We start from the raw sequence: 20,083 nt of genomic DNA, 5'->3' as shown, positions 1-20,083 counted from the left end.
TCTTTCCATTGCATACATCTTAAAGGTAAACTACAAAGTTGTAAATTACTTGTGCTTTTATACTACTAAAAAAATCTGTAGATCATCTAGCTCTAAACAGAAGCAAAAAATGGACAAACCCTAACAGCTTTTAGGAGATTTTGCTGCTTCCCTCGGTCTTATTTAGAGGTAACATAGTGGGTTCAATGTTAGGTTTTTCTATGGTGCCAGCACTGTAATATGTAAGCACGGTCTAAATCCACATAGTGTAACTCTGGCAAATGTCCATTAGCTGCACTTGGGCCACCATTGTGAAAGCCTAGCAGAATGGGACATGTTTGTTTAGGCAAAGGCTGCAGGTTTTAAATGAAAGCATAGAGTTTGGGGAGAGAGGGTTTGGATAAAACCTTGCTCAGTCCCAAACCTGTAAGATTAGTTATAGCGTTCCCCTCTCTCATCAAATCCTTAGGCATTCCTCAGGATCTATTGGTTGTCCCTCTACCAGTAGATGCCACTGTGCTCCAAGGAGTTCAGGGGCCTAAAGAGGACTTAGATGGTAACAAACAAGGGACCAGAAAAGCATAAATGTCCTTTGCTTCCTCAGGCCCTGCCAATTTCACTGAGATAACTAAAGATTTTGATGAGAATAAGGAAAACAAAACTCCGGAAGGCTCCCAGGGGGAGGTTGACTGGCTGCAGCAGTACGATATGGAGCGAGAGCGGGAGGAACAAGAACTTCAGCAGGCACTGGCTCAGAGCCTCCAAGAACAAGTAAGAGCTAATACTCCCTTCCCTAAGTCGTCTTTTCTAGTGTCAGAAACCTGATGGCAAAATAAAAGTTCACCCTGGCTTGGACAATAATTGCAAATTGTCTCTACTGCTTATCTTCTAGAAGAGACCAGTATGAAAAGCAGAAGATTATTCTAATTCACTACCCAGTTCAGTCGTTGAGATTAACTATATTAATCACAGTTAGTATAAACTTTGAGAATCACACCTAGATATTTGAAAGGTTCACCTCTACAAAAAAAGGCAAAGCTGTTCCTCACCTAGTTGTGTACTGAAAATTAACAAGCCACACTCTTTAACTTCCGTACACCTCCCTAATTCATCCCCCACTTGAAGGCCTTGCAGCATGTCCTGTCCAGGGAGAAGCAGGTTCTAATGCAGATGACCACCCCTTCAGACAGCCATGCCAGCAGCTCTCTTGTTTAAATCAGAATACGGTTAGCTCAAACTGTTCTTCTGAGCTCAACTGCTGTGGTATCACATGAGGGATGAGGGCAGGTTTCTCAGATAATTAGGTTCCAAACCATGTAGGTTAATATTAGCACCTGGAATTACACCCCAAAACAAATTGGAAGCTAGTGCAGATCACCCTGCGCTTCTGACCTGTGCTAAGCAAACAGACAGCTGCATTATGCACTTGCTGCAGTTTTTGAATAGTCTTCAGTTATAGCCCCATGTATCCAGTCTTAGGGTTGCAAAGGCTAATTCAACCTTCTAGTCAAACACACATGGGGAAAGAAGTGCTACTGGCAAACCGGGCATCTACAAATATTGAGTTCCAACAACCCCCCTGGGTTGCTAACGTGTTACACAGATAGTGGGCAGACTGCTCATCTCCCCTTCAGACACACAGACATTGAGGGGAGCAGGAACTGTTCAGCAGCACCCCATGGCTGCCACTCGCGCACCTTGTGCCCTGTTGTCTTGGGCCCCGCAGCTGTGCAGGGAGCCCCCGGCAGTCCTGCTGTCAGTGCTGTCCTAACTCCATCCCTGTCCTGCCCTTAATTTCCAGCAGCTGCATAGGTGCTGGAACTAGGGGGGCTGCTGCGCCCCCTGGCTTGAAGTGGTGTCCATTATATGCAGGGTTGACAGTTTGATTCAATGGCTCTGAGCACCCCCACTATGCAAATTGTTCCAGCACTACAGAGCAGATGTAAAAATAAAACATTTAAAAAAAATGTTAAAAAATCTTTTATAGAGATTTTTATTTTTATCATCAACATTCGAAAAAAATAAAAATCTCATTTTGCCAACCCTACTTATTTTCAGGTTTGAAATACCTAGACAACTTGGAGTCAATTTAACCCTTCATCCTTCCTGTATAGACAAATGGAGTTCAATACAGTTTACTGTGATGGGGAAGGAGATCATTTGTTATAAGTCCTTGAACTGAGGACCCTGTCTGCTTTGTGTTGACATTAGATATCATGGTACTCCTTGTAAGAGATGGGGTTGGCCTAGATATCACGGGGCAAATTTCCCCATCCTCCAGTGTATTTCGTTGTGAGACGCAGTGATGGATTGCGTCATTTCAGCTGTGCTGTTAAGATCTAGATTCCTAGTGCTTTGGGAACTGAGATATGAAAAACCCTTATGGCAATAATGTAAAATGGATTTAAATGTTAGCTTCTGGTGTAGTCAGAATGAGGACCTGCCATCCCACCTGTGATTCAGGCATGGCGTGCATTCAGACCCTGAATTAAGGAGCCTGTTTATGCAGTAGTGCCGACTGGCTTTGGACCCAGCCACGTCCAGTCTTTTCAGCTGGAATCAATATTGCTACAACACAGACCCCTTTTGAGGGTGGTGGAAGGAGACAGGGCAGACACCCCCCCAAAAATATGGTTTCACTTTTATTATCTATCCCTACTTGTTAAAATTCTTGCTGTAATGTTTGCAAAATCCTTTTCTGGAGTTGGGAAATATAGAAAATTTTCCATGAGTTTTATATATTTTTTGTTAAGCTGCAATTTTTTAGCAATTTTAAAATAAATTGTAGCAGATATTTTCACCTTTTGATTGAGGCCTGTGTCCTCAGTTAGCTTTGGGCAGAAAAATTGTGTAAATTTTGTCATAGCATGGGGAACTGTATGTGTAAGTGACAGTTTTACTTTGCAGACGGTTCACAAATTCATTATGATGCTTTTCAAATCAATGATCCAGAGAGAGCTCATGGTGTTACTAGGGACTTGCTCTGCTGCATACCAAAAACTTGAGTAGCTTTGACAAGCTTTAATTAAGGTTTGTCCCAGGTCCTGTTGCACTAGAACTTTGGACTCTTGCTGGTTGTAAACATTCCTTCACATGGAACTTTTAATGGTCTCTGTCAGGTTTGTTGTAGAAACCAAAGCAGCACAGTTTCAATAGAAAAAGCACACTACAAGAATTTTAAATAGTGAAGTGTCTCCGTGAACTAAGTTTGTTTCCTTTCCATCAGGAGGCACGAGAACAAAAAGAAGATGATGACCTTAAACGAGCTACCGAATTAAGTCTACAAGGTGAAATTTATTTATCAGCTTCCATAACCCTGCTTTTTAGGGGAAATGTATCCATGTGTGTGAATGCAACTCTGAGCATCTGAAAGGCAGCTGGGATTTCATGCCTTTTTTTGTGTTTGATTGTAGTTGGCTCTGTTCTTTTCCGTTTTATTTCATTCAATTATGGAAGTAAATGCTTGTGAAAATTCTTAACATGAAAACTGCAGTAGTTTTTTATTCCTTAATTCAGTTTTTTAAAAATATTGTGTACCCAGATGTTTGGATCTTGAAACTCGGTGTTCCCGAAAAGCCAGCTGTCTATGGCCGAGAGACACCTGCAGTCTCACAGCTGCAGAATACCCTCTTGGTTGAATCAGTTCCCAAAGCCCTGGCTTATCATAGTTCTGTAGTTTTGGATTAACATTTTAATACACTTAAATGTAACAGATTTGCCCAGGATAATGGCTAAAATGTGTTACATCTAATAAAAGAACAGAGATGGATAATCCACAGCAAGATGGAGCGCTGGAGAACACCCAAAGCGGGCAGGTACACTGAGGTAGTATTTAAGCCCCAGGCTCAGTTTAGCATTCTTGTAGGGCTAGCATGCAAGTGAGGCTATGCAGCCTGGCAGAACAAAGCCAAAAAAACCCCACACCAGAAGAGGAGCAGTTGTGATGATGAAATACAGGAGTATTACTTAAAATTCACTTTTAATCTTGCCCAGGCTCCTTAAGTAGTCCTCCCTTGCTTATTATTTGAAGAGGCATGGGTCTGCTCTTTAACAGGAATAAAACAATATCATACTCCCAACAGTGTACAAGTATCATTCACAAGGGTGACACATCACATTGAAGATTCAGCCAATCACTACTGTGTACTCTAACTAGTGTCCTGATTCTCGGGCTCTCTTTGCAGTCCACAGCCTCACTCTTTTATCAGATATTGGGGGTGTTGTTTTGGCAAAGCAAGTTCCTTCTCCAGGAGTGGTTGAGTGCATTCCCCTTGAAGCACTTCCAGTCCGTAGTAGACTGGTAGGGTCCATCACTGGAAATTTAAAATCCTCTTGATTTGCAATCGCTTAATTTTGTTTGACATCCTGAATATTGTCAAATGCCTTTCAGCATGCTGTCACATCATTCATAATTGTGACAGCAGGTACTTGCTAAAAGGGATGCTAATAAGTTTTCACTATGAAGCTGCTGTTCCTTTCTCACATGTAGCCAGCAGTTGTCTTTTTTCTTTGGTGCTGTAACAGTGTAGTAATCCCAGCATTATCAGTGTATTGGGACTAAGCGTTCTCTGTGACTGCGTCTCCATGTGTGACTCACTTGGACAGCCTGCAATTCCCTGGGACAAGGTAGCTTATAAAGCTCTGAACATGAGCATGAGATCTGGCAATAAAGCATTCTCACTTACGAGGGTTCAGCTGTGGAACAAACCTGAGAGGATTAGACTAATCCAGTGTCTAATGACTTCACAGGGCAAATTGCATGAACCTTCCTTTGGGCAAAGTATTTCCATCATAGAATCATAGAATATCAGGGTTGGAAGGGACCTCAGGAGGTCATCTAGTCCAACCCCCTGCTCAAAGCAGGACCAATTCCCAACTAAATCATCCCAGCCAGGGCTTTGTCAAGCCTGACCTTAAAAACCTCTAAGGAAGGAGATTCCACCACTTCCCTAGGTAACCCATTCCAGTGCTTCACCACCCTCCTAGTGAAATAGTGTTTCCTAATATCCAACCTGGACCTCCCCCACTGCAACTTGAGACCATTGCTCCTTGTTCTGTCATCTGCCACCACTGAGAACAGTCTAGATCCATCCTCTTTGGAACCCCCTGTCAGGTAGTTGAAAGCAGCTATCAAATCTCCCCTCATTCTTCTCTTCTGCAGACTAAACAATCCCAGTTCCCTCAGCCTCTCCTCATAAGTCATGTGCTCCAGCCCCCTAATTATTTTTGTTGCCCTCCGCTGGACTCTTTCCAATTTTTCCACATCCTTCTTGTAGTGTGGGGCCCAAAACTGGACACAGTACTCCAGATGAGGCCTCACCAATGCCGAATAGAGGGGAATGATCACGTCCCTCGATCTGCTGGCAATGCCCCTACTTATACAGCCCAAAATGCCATTAGCCTTCTTGGCAACAAGGGCACACTGTTAACTCATATCTAGCTTCTCGTCCACTGTAACCCCTAGGTCCTTTTCTGCAGAACTGCTGCCTAGCCATTCGGTCCCTAGTCTGTAACAGTGAATGGGATTCTTCCCTCCTAAGTGCAGGACTCTGCACTTGTCCTTGTTGAACCTCATCAGGTTTCTTTTGGCCCAATCCATCATAACTGGCATGATGACAGTTTTTTAAAAAACCAGGGAGAGGAGAAGAGCAGAGAACTCAAATCCAATCAGGACTCGCCATGCAAATTTAAATTATCTGGAAAAAGTTTAGGTGCTTCTGTAACAAGTGCTGGGAAAAAGCTTTAGTTGGGTAGCTGCAAAATCCCAGAAAGTTTAGAACACTGTGTACGGGAGCCCTTCCGGCTTTAACAGAAAGCTGTGTGCACTTTGCTCAGCCAAGCATTCTGGAAGTTCCTGCAGGGAGCAGCCCTTCTCACCATGTATAAACAATGAAAAGATGGATGCTGCCAGCAGTAGGTTTAGATGCCAGTTTTAATTGATAAGTGTAGTTTGTGAATAGAATTTATAGTTGAAATATAGAGAAATGCTTCTCACCATGGAAACTTCCCAGTCACTAAGCAAAATGGGTACAGTGCATTTAATGTGGATGTTGACCAGGGCCCACCAAAGCTTATGAAAAATGCAGCTATGCAATCAAATGAAATTTGCAAAAAAGTTTGCCATGCACTCTTACTGTCGCATTAACTGTTTTTGCACCCTTTAACATAGACCTACTGTAAAAACCAGTGAAAGGTTTGTATGTTACTTTTTAGTCTGCATTCTAGAGTTCAGGGTCTGTTCCTTGATTCAGATTCACAGCATAAATCACCATGCTTTTCTTTGGATGGGTAGAGAGGGGATCTGAGGTCGGTTTTTTTGTAAATTTTCCAATATCCCTTGCTTCCGTCAGAAGGGAGAGCCTTTAGCTTTAGTATTTCCTTTGTGTTTGTTTACGAAGATTCATTATGAAGATAAATATAACCCAACCTTCTGTAACTGTGATGTGCTTTCCTGTGTATGCCAAAAATGCTGACCTGGCATCATTGTGTGTCTTTGTGCCGTTTAGAATTTAACAGCTCTCTTCTGGACAGTGTTGGCTCTGATGAGGACTCTGGGACTGAGGATGTTCTCGACATGGAGTACTCAGAAGCTGAAGCTGAAGAGCTGAAAAGGAACGCTGAGGTGATGATCCATTGTTTCAAACACTGAATAGGGAACTACCGTCTCTTCCCGTGTTCAGCACTAGATATTATGGAGCAAGTGCATCTGTTCCGTCTGAGAGGACCTTGTTAAGCAGCAGCTTCCCATTAGTATTGGGAAACAATGCCTAGTTCAGTAATCTCCCTGGGTAAGAGCGGGTCCTACAGTGAGAAGAACTGCTGAGGCCCTTTGGTTGCTGTGGGGAGGGGAGGGGAACAGGGAAACAGAGTAACTTGACTACTGGAAGCATTCTGCTGTGTGAAACAAGTAAAAATACGGGCTGCTTAATTATCAAAAAGGAAGAAACAGCATTTCAGACAGTGTAGTGGTTTGTGATAGTGCTAGTAACTGCTGTGGGTTTCTAGCTCCTGGACCAGGGGTGGCCAACCTAAGCCGGAGAAGGAGCCAGAATTTACCGATTTACATTGCCAAAGAGCCACAGTAATATGTCAGCAGCTTCCAGCATCCTCTCCCAGGGTCTCCCACCCACCAGCAGCCCCGCCAATCAGCGCCTCCCCCTCCCTCCGTACTTCCCGATCAGCTGTTTCATGCAGGAGGCTCTGGGGGGTGAGGGTGGAGGAGCGAGGGGCACGGCAGGCTCAGGGGAGGGTGAGGGAAGGGGTGGAGTGGGGGCAGGGCCTGTGGCAGAGCCAGGGATTGAGCAGTGAGCACCCCCGGGCACATTGGAAAGTTGGCACCTGTAGCTCCAGCCCTGGAGTCGGCGCCTATACAAGGAGCTGCATATTAACTTCTGATGAGCCGCATGTGGCTCCGGAGCCACAAGTTGGCCACCCCTGTCCTGGACCAGTAAAGATCAGACAAGTTGTGGAGGAGGCCTTGTGAGCCCTGAGTGGAATATAGCAACAACTCCTGCTGTCTGCCTATGCTGTCTGAGCCACTGAGGGTCACTCATCTATCTTGCTTGTGACGAGAGTGTTGTATGGCCATCTAGAAAGGAAAGGGTTAATGTTTTTTATAGGGAATTCTTTTAGGGAAGTTTTACTTCCCTTCCAATTGCTTGTACCTTCATCAGAGAGCTGTATTTTCACACCCCTGTTGAACTCCAATCAATCAGTCTATCAGACCAAGGAGGACCAGGAAATCTCTTTAAAGCCAGTCAGCATTACCTGTTCTTAATTGTCACGGCTGAGTTGATGAGAAGAGCTTCACCCCAAATAAGAGGAGAGAGACATTTTCTCCTTAACACTCCAAGAGCAGGGGAAGAGAGAATCTCTAGGCCACCAATCCAGTCTTTCTCTACTGATTTACCTCATTTATCAAATGGTTTGTTTTAATAGTGCAGAAATCAATATAGTTCTCTCTGATTTTTCTTTTAACTTCTCTCTATGGACTTATTGATATCAATGGAAAGTGGTCACTCAGGAAATAGCTTGTCTAGACAAATGGTAGTGCAAAGCAAAATGGAGAGCAGCTTGTATCATCTTACTGGTTTGGAATCAAAACAATGACTACTTTGTTGCTGTTCTGTTGGCAGACTGGTGAATGGGGAAACAAAAACAAACAAAATCATATTCCCAGTTTTAAAGGGACACTTTTTCCTCCTGGCCTGATCCAGTGTGGCAGTTCCTATGTTCCTTGATCACATTTCTCAAACAGTTGAACTTTGTGTACCAAGTACCCAAAGCCATATTCTAACGTGCTGTAAGGCCTGTTCTGAGCTAAGTGGAGTTAAGAGCATATTTAAAAGCAAATGATTGGATTGTATTTTCCAGGTAGGAGAGCTCCCTCATTCCTATCGTCTCGTCAGCATTGTCAGCCATATTGGAAGCACATCCTCTTCAGGTAGGGAATATGATACCTTTGGTCTCGGTCTCTCTCTGTTCATGTGGAGATTAAAGAAATGTCATTGAAAATGGTTGTAGTGTTCTTTGAAGATGTAGAAAAGCTTTAAGATCTGTTTTCATAGTTAACATGAATTAGTCCAAAATATCCATTTAGTCTATAAGTGGTTTGTACAACATGATGGCATTTCAGTATTTAAATGTCAGCTAACTGCAACAGGGTATCTAGAAACCACTTACTGATTTGTTTTAAACTATAGCATGAAAATAAATATGGCTTCTCTTTTTATTGTTTTAGGCCACTATATTAGTGATGTCTATGATATCAAGAAACAGTCCTGGTTCACCTACAATGACCTAGAAGTGTCTAGAACACTAGAGGCCTCTGTGCAGTGTGATCGAGACCGAAGTGGCTATATCTTCTTTTACATGCACAAGTAAGAGAATCTCAGCAGTTTGGGCTAGTAGTAATCATTTCCCGGTCATGAAGTTCTGTGCTCCCCTCCCTACCATCCTCTTCAGTGGAGTTGCCAAATCTAATATTTGTCAGTGTGTCTGAATTTTGATTGTTACTGCTGCATATGATTTTGAGTAGCACTGGAGCATCCTCTGAAAGTTCAGTAGCGCAGAATTATCCCTCACTAATACACAATGGTTTAGACACAACAAATCCTGCATGTTGGCAGGGCGTTAGACTAGGTGACCCTTGCAGTCCCTTCTAACCCTTTCATTCTGTGGTTCTAATTGTCAGAATGAGATGATAGCTAAGTGTTAAAGGCATGGTTAAAGAGGATGTTCAGTATCTCAGCTAAGTATTAGTCCTTAGTGTATGTTTTCCTCTGACATAGTCGTATATTTGTAAATTCCCATATTCTCCCTAACGGTTTTACTAGCATTAATTTATTCTATTTTTGCTGCCCTCTTCCCTGCAAGGCTTAACATGCTCTTAAATTTGCTATAATTTGTTGCAAAATCTTACTGCAGCTTCCAGCTGGTTCTGAATAGCTTCAGAATTTCAGGAGCTCTGCTTAGAGATATTTAGTGACAAGGTGTAATTCTTTAGGCTTAACTAGTAGGATCTATAATTCTGAAATTTCCGAGGCTTAAATTAAACCACTAATTTCCTGTGTGTCATTCTCCCTTCCCGCAGGACTGTCTTCATCTTGTGCAGCAGCTCTGTGCTCATTGATTTCATCATCTCCCTTCTCATGTTTTCTAGGGAAATCTTCGATGAGTTACTAGAAACAGAAAAGAACACACAGCCGCTTAGCATGGAAGTGGGGCGGTCTGTTCGTCAGCCTCTGTGAAGAGCAAATCCCTTGTTTCTCCCAAGCATGGAGAATTCTGAACTTGCGCAAGACATGCAGGAGTAGCAAACAGCTCAGGGCCAAAACGAGAGACAAAAAGTAAGGCGTATGGGATGCTTAACTTGCAGAACCACGCATGTAAACCTTGGCCTGAACCACACTGGTAAACCTTTGACATCCCAAAGCACTCCTCCTGTGGTGAGATTTTTATTGTTCCAGAAATATTTCTGTCAGCATGGAGCCTTAAAGTGTTACATCAAGCCACAAGACCACAGCTGCTCATAAACTGATGAAACAATAGTGCGAAAAGAGACTTGACTTTAAAGTCCATTAACTATGATATGTGAACGGGGAAGATTTACATATCACGTGGCATTCTGTTCTTTCCCCCCACGAGCAATTAAAGCAATACAGCCTGCAACCTGGCATGTCAGTATCGTGTCAGTAATAGTCACTGGAAACCTAGATCACCAAGTACGCTGTTGCCCGTCTGTCCTGCTAACAGGTGTGCCGACATCACTCAAGTGGACGCATTTTGACATTCATGAGGTTGTAAATGCTGTGCCATTTACATGCAGTTCCAGGAAACAAACTATTGATGCTGTGGAATGTATTGCCTACCTACTCGCACTCTGTCATCGTATACAGTTCTTTGTTGTCTTTGTTTAGAAATGAGATTATATTTTTTTCATTTAAAAAGTTGATTCTTTCTGACTGCATTTTCTTCACAGTGTCATTGCATATGGCAGTTTACATCTTCCTGTCAGTGTATCTGTTTCTCACTGACTTTACAGCACGTTGAGCTGCCTTGTTTTGACTCTGACAGCAGCAGCTAGTCAGTGGGATGGAAGGTAAGCTTTGGCCTGTTGGGAGGGGAGCAGAGCCAGTGTGAGCAGTAAAAGGAAGTGAACTACAACTCTTCTTTTTGCATCGCACACTGGCATTAGCCCTTCAGGGTGCTCAGGCATAAAGGTTTGTCTCTGGCATCCTCACTTGGAAAGTCTGAACAATTCTTTTCGTACTTGGATTGCTGTTAGACTGATCCATAATTTCACATTGTCCCTACAGATCCCAGGAATAGCACAGAGACATCGAGGTTTTTATTCTAGCTGTCTGTTGGTTTTTTAGGAATATGGGCTGCTCAGCTGGAATAAACTAAATCAGCTGAGAAGCTTTTGAAAACCTGTACTGAGTGTTACCATAAGAGATTACAGGGCAGAACTGTTCCATTTTATTATCCTAATTGTACCTGGTAACATGACGCTCATTTTATAGCTGACTTTGGCAAAAATATCCAGTGATTTAATTTTTATTTGAACCTTCAAATGGTCTTTTATTTAATATGGGCAAATATTTCCCTTAATTGGCATTTACTTTTATTGCAAAGAAATGGTTGCTAATCATTGGAGCAGTTACTCTTCTGCCCCTAATTTGGATTTTGCTATTTGAATAATTGGTTACAGAGAGTGCAAAGATATTTGTTTTTAAACTACCGTTAGGAGTTTCTCAGGAATAAACCACCCAGAGCTAAGTAGACAAACCATTGCTGTAGAGGACAGGAGGCAAAATAATTTCTCCACAGATCTTAGAGTTAAGGCTGATCTTCTGGTCCGTGTACCAAGCGAATCGAAATGATTTTTGTTACGGCTTGGATAATATCGCCTTGGTTGTGTTGGTCTCATAGTAAACGGCCTAAGCATTAAACTTCGGTCACAGACGGGACAAAGCTTTTACCTCATAAGGTGCAGCACCAGTAGTGTATGACATGTTAATTTATTATAAATCATTATGATTTTGTATTGTCACCAGTGAATGTTAGTGGAATGTGTGTGTGTCGGGGGGGGGGGGGGAGTTAATGTAGGAATTTTCTTTTACTGAAAAGGGCACATACCTGTGAAAATGTGGCAAAGATCTCTTCCATCATAAAGGCAAAGCTACCTTTCTCAGCTTAACCAGCATCCCCATTTTCCCTACATGCTGAAAGCAGCACACATGGCGCTTAAAATAACAAATGTACTTATAATATCAGCGAGTTAGCACTGCTGATTGCTTGGTGGGGAGCAAATTATCAGGTTGAGGCACAGTACTCCAAATCAGTTCATTGCTAATAAAATCCAAGATTGCCCAATTTTAGTTGTTACCCTAATTTATGTATAAAACCATTTTTGATGTAGATCCGGAGTTGAGAGAGCTGACGCTTAAAACCAGATTTCATGGACCCTCTAGTGAAAACCAGGTTCTCATAGCTAGAAACAACTAGTGAACATATGTGTTTTTCACTTTTTTGGCATATGGCAGCTTGCCTGGCCCTATGAACCTTTTCCTGAACAGAACTGGTTGTCAGTCCAACACTGTGCACCCCACATCCCCCGTCTAAAGATGGATTTTTTCTCTCTGCTCCAGGGTGACAATGAGGAAGGAAATCTGTAACTTGTCAAGGGGTGTATGTATAAGTATATACTTTGGGGGTTTTGCACAGCATAGCTAGTTCATTCAGAATCAGGGGCAGTATGTGTTCCCAGTGTTCTGTGTTATACCTAATTCACTTTCACATTCAATACTACTTGTATTTTTGCAATAACTTTGAAATTCAGTAGAGCTGAGCTCTGTGCAACCTTTACAACCATATTGGATTATATGTAGGACAGACACAAACCAAATAAAAGCCAGCACGTGTAGGGATTTTAGCATCAGATATCTTGGAGAGGAAATCATTTAAATATCCTACAAACCCTTAATGCCTTTATTAAAATGGCTGTGTTAATAGTGTTGAGGCCTGCTAGAGAGAGTGGGGCTTTCTGGGAGATGGTGGAGTGCTGTTGGTATGAATTATGTATCTTATTAATTAGAGAGGGTTCTATGGAGTGCATGTTATAAAACACTCTTTGACATTTCCTGAAATATACGGAGTTGTCGGTTTCAAAAGAACCCGAGAGCCAGTTTAGTTTGGTCTGATGGTGCGTCAGCGTATAAAAAACAAAACACCAATGTCATTCTTCCTTCCACCCCCACCCCATCATCGGATGTCTGCTCTGACTTGTTCTTGATTTACTCCTTCACTGTATTCGGCTACTTTTTATGATAAATGTATAAATGTTTATGTAAATTAACTGGAATTTTTGTCCCAGATATTGCGCTGTGACTGAGTCCCACATAGAGGACTGTTGTACTGGGATGTGCAAAAGAACAACAAAAACAAAATGCAGGTACTAGCTTCCTAACTAAAGCTTCAGTCTATAATATGAGGACTTAATAATTGGGAGAAGAGCATTTTGATGTGTTTAACCTTGGCAGATTGCCTCCCCAGCCATGTTTTCATCCTGGATTAAATGGCCTGATTTGGAGTGTACTCTACTTCCTTTTCTGTGTGTGCTGTGTCTGATGTCCTGGAAGGATTAGCATATGCTGTTTGCACTGCAACCAATGGGAGAAGCAGTTGATTATCCAGTGTTAACATTTTATTGAAATTCACAGAAGGTTTTAGATGCCCGTGAAGAATTCTTTGCTTGGGGTTGGAGGGGGGCGGGAAGTTGTGTGTGGCTGGAAAGAACTAACTGGGTCACTTTTTAACTGATCTAATCTAAGATTGTAATCAACTGCCAAAGAGAGAGAATAAAAAGGGGTTATGTATCCTTTGCACTCTGCTGTCAGTATTCCCCGTCCCACCAGAGGTCTTATGTGCCTCCTGACTACATAATTCTTTGAAGACTGCTGGGGCAGGGGTTCCAGGTGTGTGTGTGTTTGAAAGCAGCCAGGATGGATGCCACATGACTGGGTTAGAGTCTGCATTGAGTGACTTTTGATTCTTTACACAACTGATGTGGAGCAGCACTTTCTCTGTGTTTTAGCAGATCTGTTCCTCTGTATTCTTTACAGTTTTGCTCTTGTTTTTTTCCTTTTTAAATGATGTGTAGATAGATTTTTGTGAAATTAAAACCTCTTTATTAACCCTCTGATGAGTTTGAATCTTATTTCCACAAAGATGGAGTTTTCTGTAGACTCAGATAGATGTGGATATCTGAGCACTCGACTCCACTCTGCTTACGCCGGGGGCTGTACTGTACCTTTAGCGAAGAAGAAACTAGTTTGTACTGTAGAAGAGCACGACTCTGTTCCATTGATATAAAACTACTCAAGATAGCTAAGTCCCAGGCGGACTGCGAAGAGCTACAAAAGGATCTCGCAAAACTGGGCAACCAAATGGCAGATGAAATTCAATGTTGATAAATGCAAAGTAATGCACATTGGAAAACATAATCCCAACTATACATATACAATGATGGGTCTAAATTAGCTGTTACCACTCCAGAAAGAGATCTGGGAGTCAGTGTGAATAGTTCTCTGAAAACATCCACTCAATGTGCAGCGGCCGTCAAAAAGGCGAACAGAATGTTGGGAATCGTTAAAGGGATCGATAATAAGACAGAAAATAGCATGTTGCCACTTTATAAATCCATGGTAGGCCCACACCTTGAATACTGCGTGCAGATGTGGTCGCCCCATCTCAAAAAAGCTATATTGGAATTGGACAACATTCAGAAAAGGGCAACAAAAATGATTAGGGGTATGGAACAGCTTCCGTATGAGGAGAGATTAATAAGACTGGGACTTCTCAGCTTGGAAAAGAGACGACTGAGAGGGGATATGATTCAGGTCTATAAATTCACGACAGGTGTGGAGAAAGTAAATAAGGAAGTGTTATTTACTCCTCATAACACAAGAACTAGGGGTCACCCAATGAAATTAATAGGCAGCAGGTTTAAAACAAACAAAAGGAAGAATTTCTTCACACAACACAGTCAGTCTGTGGAACTCTTTGCCAGAGGATGTTGTGAAGGCCAAGACTATAACTGGGTTCAAATTCCTGGAGGATCGGTCCATCAATGGCGATTAGCCAGGCTGGGCAGGGAGGGTGTCCCTAGCCTCTGTTTGCCAGAAGCTGGGAATGGGCGACAGGGGATGGATCACTTGAGGATTCCCTGGTCTGTTCATTCCCTCTGGGGCACCTGGCATTGGCCACTGTCACAGACAGGACACTGGGCTGGATGGACCTTTGGGCTGACCCGGTCTGGCCGTTCTCGTGCTCAGTAACTTTTTATTTTGTGCATTTTTTTAGTGACCTTAAGCGCTAGTGAAAGCAGCACTGTTAGCGCTGGCTGCTGCGGAGCACGTGTAGGCTCTTCTATTGCCTGTCCGTGGAGATGTGCATTTATTTCAGTTGTAAGCTGCTTTGGGCACGAGCGTCTAGTCTGTGCAGCTCCAAGCTGGTTAGTAAGAATCCCCTCGCAAGCCCACGTTCCCTTCTCCCACTGCACTTTCGTGGATCCACAACTCTGCCAGTGCACTACCAAATGCGGCTTTCTGGCGAATGCGTTTGCATTTCGCCTTGGAGATCAGAGTGTAAATCCAGATTGAAGTCACAAGGGAAATTTTATTGTCCCCTCTCAATACTGAGTGGGAGGGAATCGTATTAACAACAAAACCTGCTAAGTCTGATGCAGCCGGCAACATCTGCTGTAGCAAATAGGCCCTGCATCCCTAGGGCAGTGGCGCTCAACCTTGCCAGACGACTGTCCCCCTTTCAGGAGTCTGATGTGTCTTGCTTACCCCGAATTTCACCTCACTTAAAACTACTTACTTATAAAATCAGACCTAAACATACCAAAGTGTGTCAGCCACACTGTTACTGACAATTTGCTGACTTGCTCATTCTGTCTGTAGGAAATTTTCGTTTGTACTGACTTGGCTAGTGCTTTTTATGTAGCCTGTTGTAAAACTAGGCAAATCTCGAGATGAGTTGATGTACCCCTGAGAGACCTCTGCGTACTCCCCAGGGGGATGCGTACCCCTAGTTGAGAACCACTGCCCTAGGAGGTATTACCTACACCAGAGCTAATGTAGAGACTGACCTACCGGTCACCTCTTTCTCCCACAAAGTGTATCCTGCTTTAGACTGGGGCGGACTTTCCATGTGTTTGTACAGCCCCTAGCACAATGGGGCCCCGAACCTGATTGGGGCCTGCAGGTGCCATGGTAATACAAATAAGACAAACGTGGTCAAGGTCATTAAAGTTTGCGCTGTGCTTCAGTAAAGTGTGTGGCATACGGATTTTTAACATGTCACTCCCTGCGGCGGCTGGAACCTTTACCTCCAGCACCACAAATATTTGCATAATACTTTTCATGACGGCTTAATAGCTAATGGAGGCTGCAGCCGTGGGCTGTATACTTTATCTTTAGCGGTGAGATACCAATGCATGTGAAAATGTAAACAGCTTTGCAAGGATCTGACATCTAGAAAGACCGAAGATCATTCTAATCCCACTTAGCAACATATTACTTGGCACCTCACACCACGGCTTAAGGCATGGAAGCACCCCCACTTTACAGATGGGAAAACTGAAGCAGAGAGGTGCTGGGACATCCCCACGGCTGTCCAGCAGGTCGGTGGTGGTGCTGGGATTACAGGGCAGGAGGTTTCCGATTCCCACCTCTATTCTCGTTTCTCCCTTGAGCGTGCTGCCTCTGCACAATCCCGGGCGGAGGTTGGGGAACAGACCAAATAAGCCAGGGGGAAGGAGCCGTGCTCCGAGAGAGCCTGGTCAACACTCACCCATCCTACCCACTGCCACACCACTTTGCTAAGGCAAGATCCCCACACACGACTTATCGCTGTCAAACCAACCCAACCAGGAGGGTAGCTTGGAAAGTAAAGATTGTAGCCTAGGGGGAGATCAGTATTTTCCCTGCCCAAAAAATCACAATGGGGAGGAATGGTTAGCAGGCCGCGAAGCAGGGGCAAGCGCGCAGCCCCGTTCTCTGAATTAACTTTAATTTTACTTTCTTAATAATAAAAATACTAAACCAAACATCTCCGGCTGCATCTCACTGCCGCGCCGCTTAGAAGAGGCCCTTTTCCTTCTTGAGCTTCTGTTGCTTCCACAGGGGCAGGGCAGCAAAGGCATTCCGGGGCATGCCGAAGACCACGGTGAAATCGTCACTGGACAGGTGCTCCTGCGGGAGGCAGAGGGGCCAGGATGAAGGGAGGGGTGACAACTGCGGTCCTGCCGACAGGGCCGTCCTGCTGAGCTACAACCTCCCAGCCCTCTGGCTTTGCTGGGTAGCAGGAATTGTGACAGAAGTCAGACCTGGGCCGTCTCCTGGGATCATGCCCTGGGCGGCCCTCTCTCTCCAGGCGGGTATCCAGCCACCAGGACATGGCTCTCGATCTGACACGCAGATGGCAAGAGCTGAGGGAGGCGTGAGCCATTGGAGGCCACCAGTGAAGCAGCTGATTTATCCTAGACCTTTGCAAGTCTCCCCAGGGACTGGAACCCGAGGCCATCGGCTGGAGTTACTCCCTCTCCATTTCGACCGAAGTCCCTAGGCCTGGCCACGTCCCAGCTCCGAGACACTCCAATGACTGCAGCAGCTCAGAGCTGGAGACAGTGCCGGGCCCAGGCCCGGGTCACTACTTTCAGGATACTGCCCTGCTGTGGGCATTCAGAACTGCTCACGCTCCCTCCTCCACCCTGGCTGTCTCGACGGGCTCACGGCTCTGCAGGCGGCCTTGCAGCTGACCCTCCACGCCAGGGGAGGCCGGCAGGAGGCTGGTCGGAGACGGTGGCACAAGGTGGATTGTTTCCTTCTGTTAAAACTTCTGCTGAAGATGCCCCTAAGGATGCTTAATGCTTGGGTAATTCTATGGGGCCAGCTAATGCTCCTCTGCAACCAGCAGGGGGCAAACCGCCCCCGCCCCCCCGGCTCTGAACTGCTCTATGCGGGCAGGGCTGGTACGGCCATGGACACGCGCGCCACCGGCAGGCCCAGTTCTAGGCCGGGGCTCTAGGTGCTCGGACACTATTTAGTGCACACAACAAAATTAACCCCACTGAGCTGCCCACCCTGGAGTGACACTGGCCTCCGATAATGAATTCAGCCCCTTAGCTAAGTGCCAGACCGAACGAGGAGCTGGGGGGTGACCCATGGGCGCCTGCAAAATCATCCCCCTTGAACTCGCAGGCTGGGTATTAAACTCCTTGTGCCCCAGGGTGTCTCCACTTGCCGCGGAGCTGAGCTCGGTGCGTAGCTGGCTAAGGAGCTGCTCTTCGCTCCCTGGGGGCCCAAGGAAATTCTGTCACTGGGGCAGGATCAGACCCTAAACGCCCACCTGCACTACAGGCCAGGGCCAGCTGCTGCTTCTGCCGTGGGCCATGCCCTGATTTCAGTGCCAGCCGCTCTGGCCCTGTGGCAGATATCCCCCCCACAGCTGAGAGGCTCGGCTTGGCTTTCGAGCACTGTCTGCGGGACGTAGTTCCCTTTGCCCCCCCCGTGCTCTTATTGACACACCCGTCCCTCCCTTCTCACCTCCTTCCTGCTAGGGTCCACTCCCTCGGGCAGCTCATCCAAGGACTTGTTCACCAGCAGCTCCCGGGGGAAGGTCTGGAAGGTCCTTGAGCCGAAGGTGGTGTTGGCAGTGAAAACGTCTTGGCTTGTGATTTCCTGTGGGGGGGTCAGGGGGAAGAGTCACATGGAGCCATTGCCGGCCTGCTCCGCAAAGCCCCCACCCTGTGCTGTGCGCCAGCCTTCGCCAACGTCCCCACCGCGTCTCATGGCTGCCGTCCCCACCTCCTGCCACCTCTAGGCTGACCTGGAGCCCCGCACCCAGCCGCAGGGGGCAGGTTTCTGCCTGGGGTCATGTCTAAATGTGACTGCAAGCTCTGTGGGGCGGGGTATGCCATGGCTGTGACACTGTCTGCGCTTGGGGACAGCTGTGTGGGCAAACCATAAACCCCTCTGATCCCTGACTGAGCCGGGTCCCGGCTGCTGTGGGACGGGGAAGCCTGGGAGCTTTTGCATCCCTCGCTAGCCACGAGCAGGGGGTGTGCATAGCATGGCGAGCAGCTCAACACCAATGGCCCTCGCATCTCTCCCGGCTATCCCAGGCTGCCTTTCCCCAAGGGACTCACCGTCGTCAGCTGGCTGAACTGGCTGTCCTCTCCCAGCTCGGCTTTCAGCTCCTCGTAGGATTTCTTGTCCTGCAGGAGAGAAGCGAGATCTGAGCCGGGAGCGCCCAGAGCCAGGCGTGCCGGAGAGCAGAGCTGGCTGGGTTACTGGAGTCAAGCGGGGCAGGCACTGGGACAGAACCGCTCTGTTCACGAGTCTGGTTGCTGCAAATCTCTCCCCCGGCGCCGGGCCTGGCTGGGCCTCGGTCCCAGTGCCTGGCCCCATCTCCATACAGCCCTGGGCCTGCCCCTCCCCAGCAGTCCCCCAGCGGGGGAGATCGCCAGGGCTCAGGGAGAGAGGTGCAGGAGCCCTGCCCTAGGGGACCTGGTGGGTAGCGACGTTTGCTGCAGACACAGGTGGAAGCGTCCCGGAGTCAGCAGCACCTGGTAGCCCTTGGGCCGGAGGACGGGGATTGTGCTGATGGGGGTCATTAAGTGACCGGGACCAGGGACTGGCTGTCTCGGGCAGTTGGCAATGGGAGACGGAGCCTTTCGTGGGGCTGGCAGCTGGTTCTGGGGAATGGGTGACTGCGCCCCAGAGCTTCTGGCACTCGCTGGGTCTCGCTAGAGGCCCCCGACCGATCAGCCCAAGAGCTCCTTGGGCAGAGGCTAGCTGTGTGGGAGGCTCCCCTCACCCCCAGCCTGTGGATTAAGAGGGCATCAGGGCTACCCAGTTCGTCAATGGATGCCTGGGCTGTTTAATCCGAAGGGTGACGTAGCATTTATGCCCCGCCGTGCCCTGCCTGCGCCCACGTCTCCTGCCAGCGGCAGGGGAAACGGGGAACCCCTGCACAGCCACTCACGCTCCACTTCAGGGAGTCCCAGGCCAGGAACCAGCCCGTGAAAGTCGGGGGCTCGTAGCCTTGTTTCACCACAATGATGGGCGTGTCAGAGTCGCGCCCGCTGGGGTGAGATCTCAGGTACTCCTGCGCCATCACGGCCGCCTCCTTCTTCTCCGTCTCGTTGGCGTGCTCCCCAATCCAGAAGAACACCTGCGCGAGGAACAGCCCCTCCGTACCAGTGCCAGCCGCTTCCCACAACGCCCCCTCGCCAGCCACTAACGTGGGAAAGCCCCGAGTAGCCCATTCCTGGGCCAGTGCACGATCGCGTTCCCTGGCGCTTGGTCTCTTCCAGGAGAGGACGGATGGACCTTGGGCTGAAAGCAAGGGACCAGGAGCCAGGAATTCTGGGCTGGAGGCCTGGCTCTGCTGCAGCCCCACCCCGGGACTTTGGGTGGCCAATGTGGCCCGGAGGACCATGCAAGGGGTCAGTAGATTCCCAGTTCTAAGCCTGGCTTGCCAGTGACTTGCTGCGTGGTCCCTCGTCTGTGCTGGGGGGATCATAATACAG

At 46.7% G+C, this 20,083-nt stretch overlaps 2 protein-coding genes across 6 annotated transcripts in view; one reads left to right on the top strand and one right to left on the bottom strand.

Annotated features, from left to right (window-relative positions):
- USP37 (ubiquitin specific peptidase 37) overlaps window positions 1–11,584 on the top strand; it is a 56,455-nt gene extending 44,871 nt beyond the window's left edge. For all 4 annotated transcript variants that reach the window (XM_054044416.1, XM_054044418.1, XM_054044420.1 and 1 more), the window contains 6 exons: window positions 584–750; window positions 3,206–3,266; window positions 6,486–6,601; window positions 8,353–8,422; window positions 8,720–8,858; window positions 9,641–11,584. In XM_054044416.1, coding sequence (XP_053900391.1) covers window positions 584–750; window positions 3,206–3,266; window positions 6,486–6,601; window positions 8,353–8,422; window positions 8,720–8,858; window positions 9,641–9,728 — 641 coding nt within the window. In that variant the 3' untranslated portion in view covers window positions 9,729–11,584. The remainder of the gene's footprint in view (window positions 1–583; window positions 751–3,205; window positions 3,267–6,485; window positions 6,602–8,352; window positions 8,423–8,719; window positions 8,859–9,640) is intronic.
- A 2,345-nt stretch (window positions 11,585–13,929) lies between these two features.
- The window catches only part of VIL1 (villin 1), a 48,994-nt gene continuing 42,840 nt past the window's right edge, over window positions 13,930–20,083 (bottom strand). For both annotated transcript variants that reach the window (XM_054044422.1, XM_054044421.1), the window contains exons 17-20: window positions 19,537–19,725; window positions 18,698–18,766; window positions 18,096–18,230; window positions 13,930–16,742 (exon numbers count right to left, since the gene is read on the bottom strand). In XM_054044422.1, coding sequence (XP_053900397.1) covers window positions 16,629–16,742; window positions 18,096–18,230; window positions 18,698–18,766; window positions 19,537–19,725 — 507 coding nt within the window. In that variant the 3' untranslated portion in view covers window positions 13,930–16,628. The remainder of the gene's footprint in view (window positions 16,743–18,095; window positions 18,231–18,697; window positions 18,767–19,536; window positions 19,726–20,083) is intronic.

This window comes from Malaclemys terrapin, chromosome 11 (assembly GCF_027887155.1).
Source record: "Malaclemys terrapin pileata isolate rMalTer1 chromosome 11, rMalTer1.hap1, whole genome shotgun sequence".
Classification (NCBI taxonomy): domain Eukaryota; kingdom Metazoa; phylum Chordata; order Testudines; family Emydidae; genus Malaclemys; species Malaclemys terrapin.
This window is presented reverse-complemented; position numbering and strand designations above follow the sequence as displayed.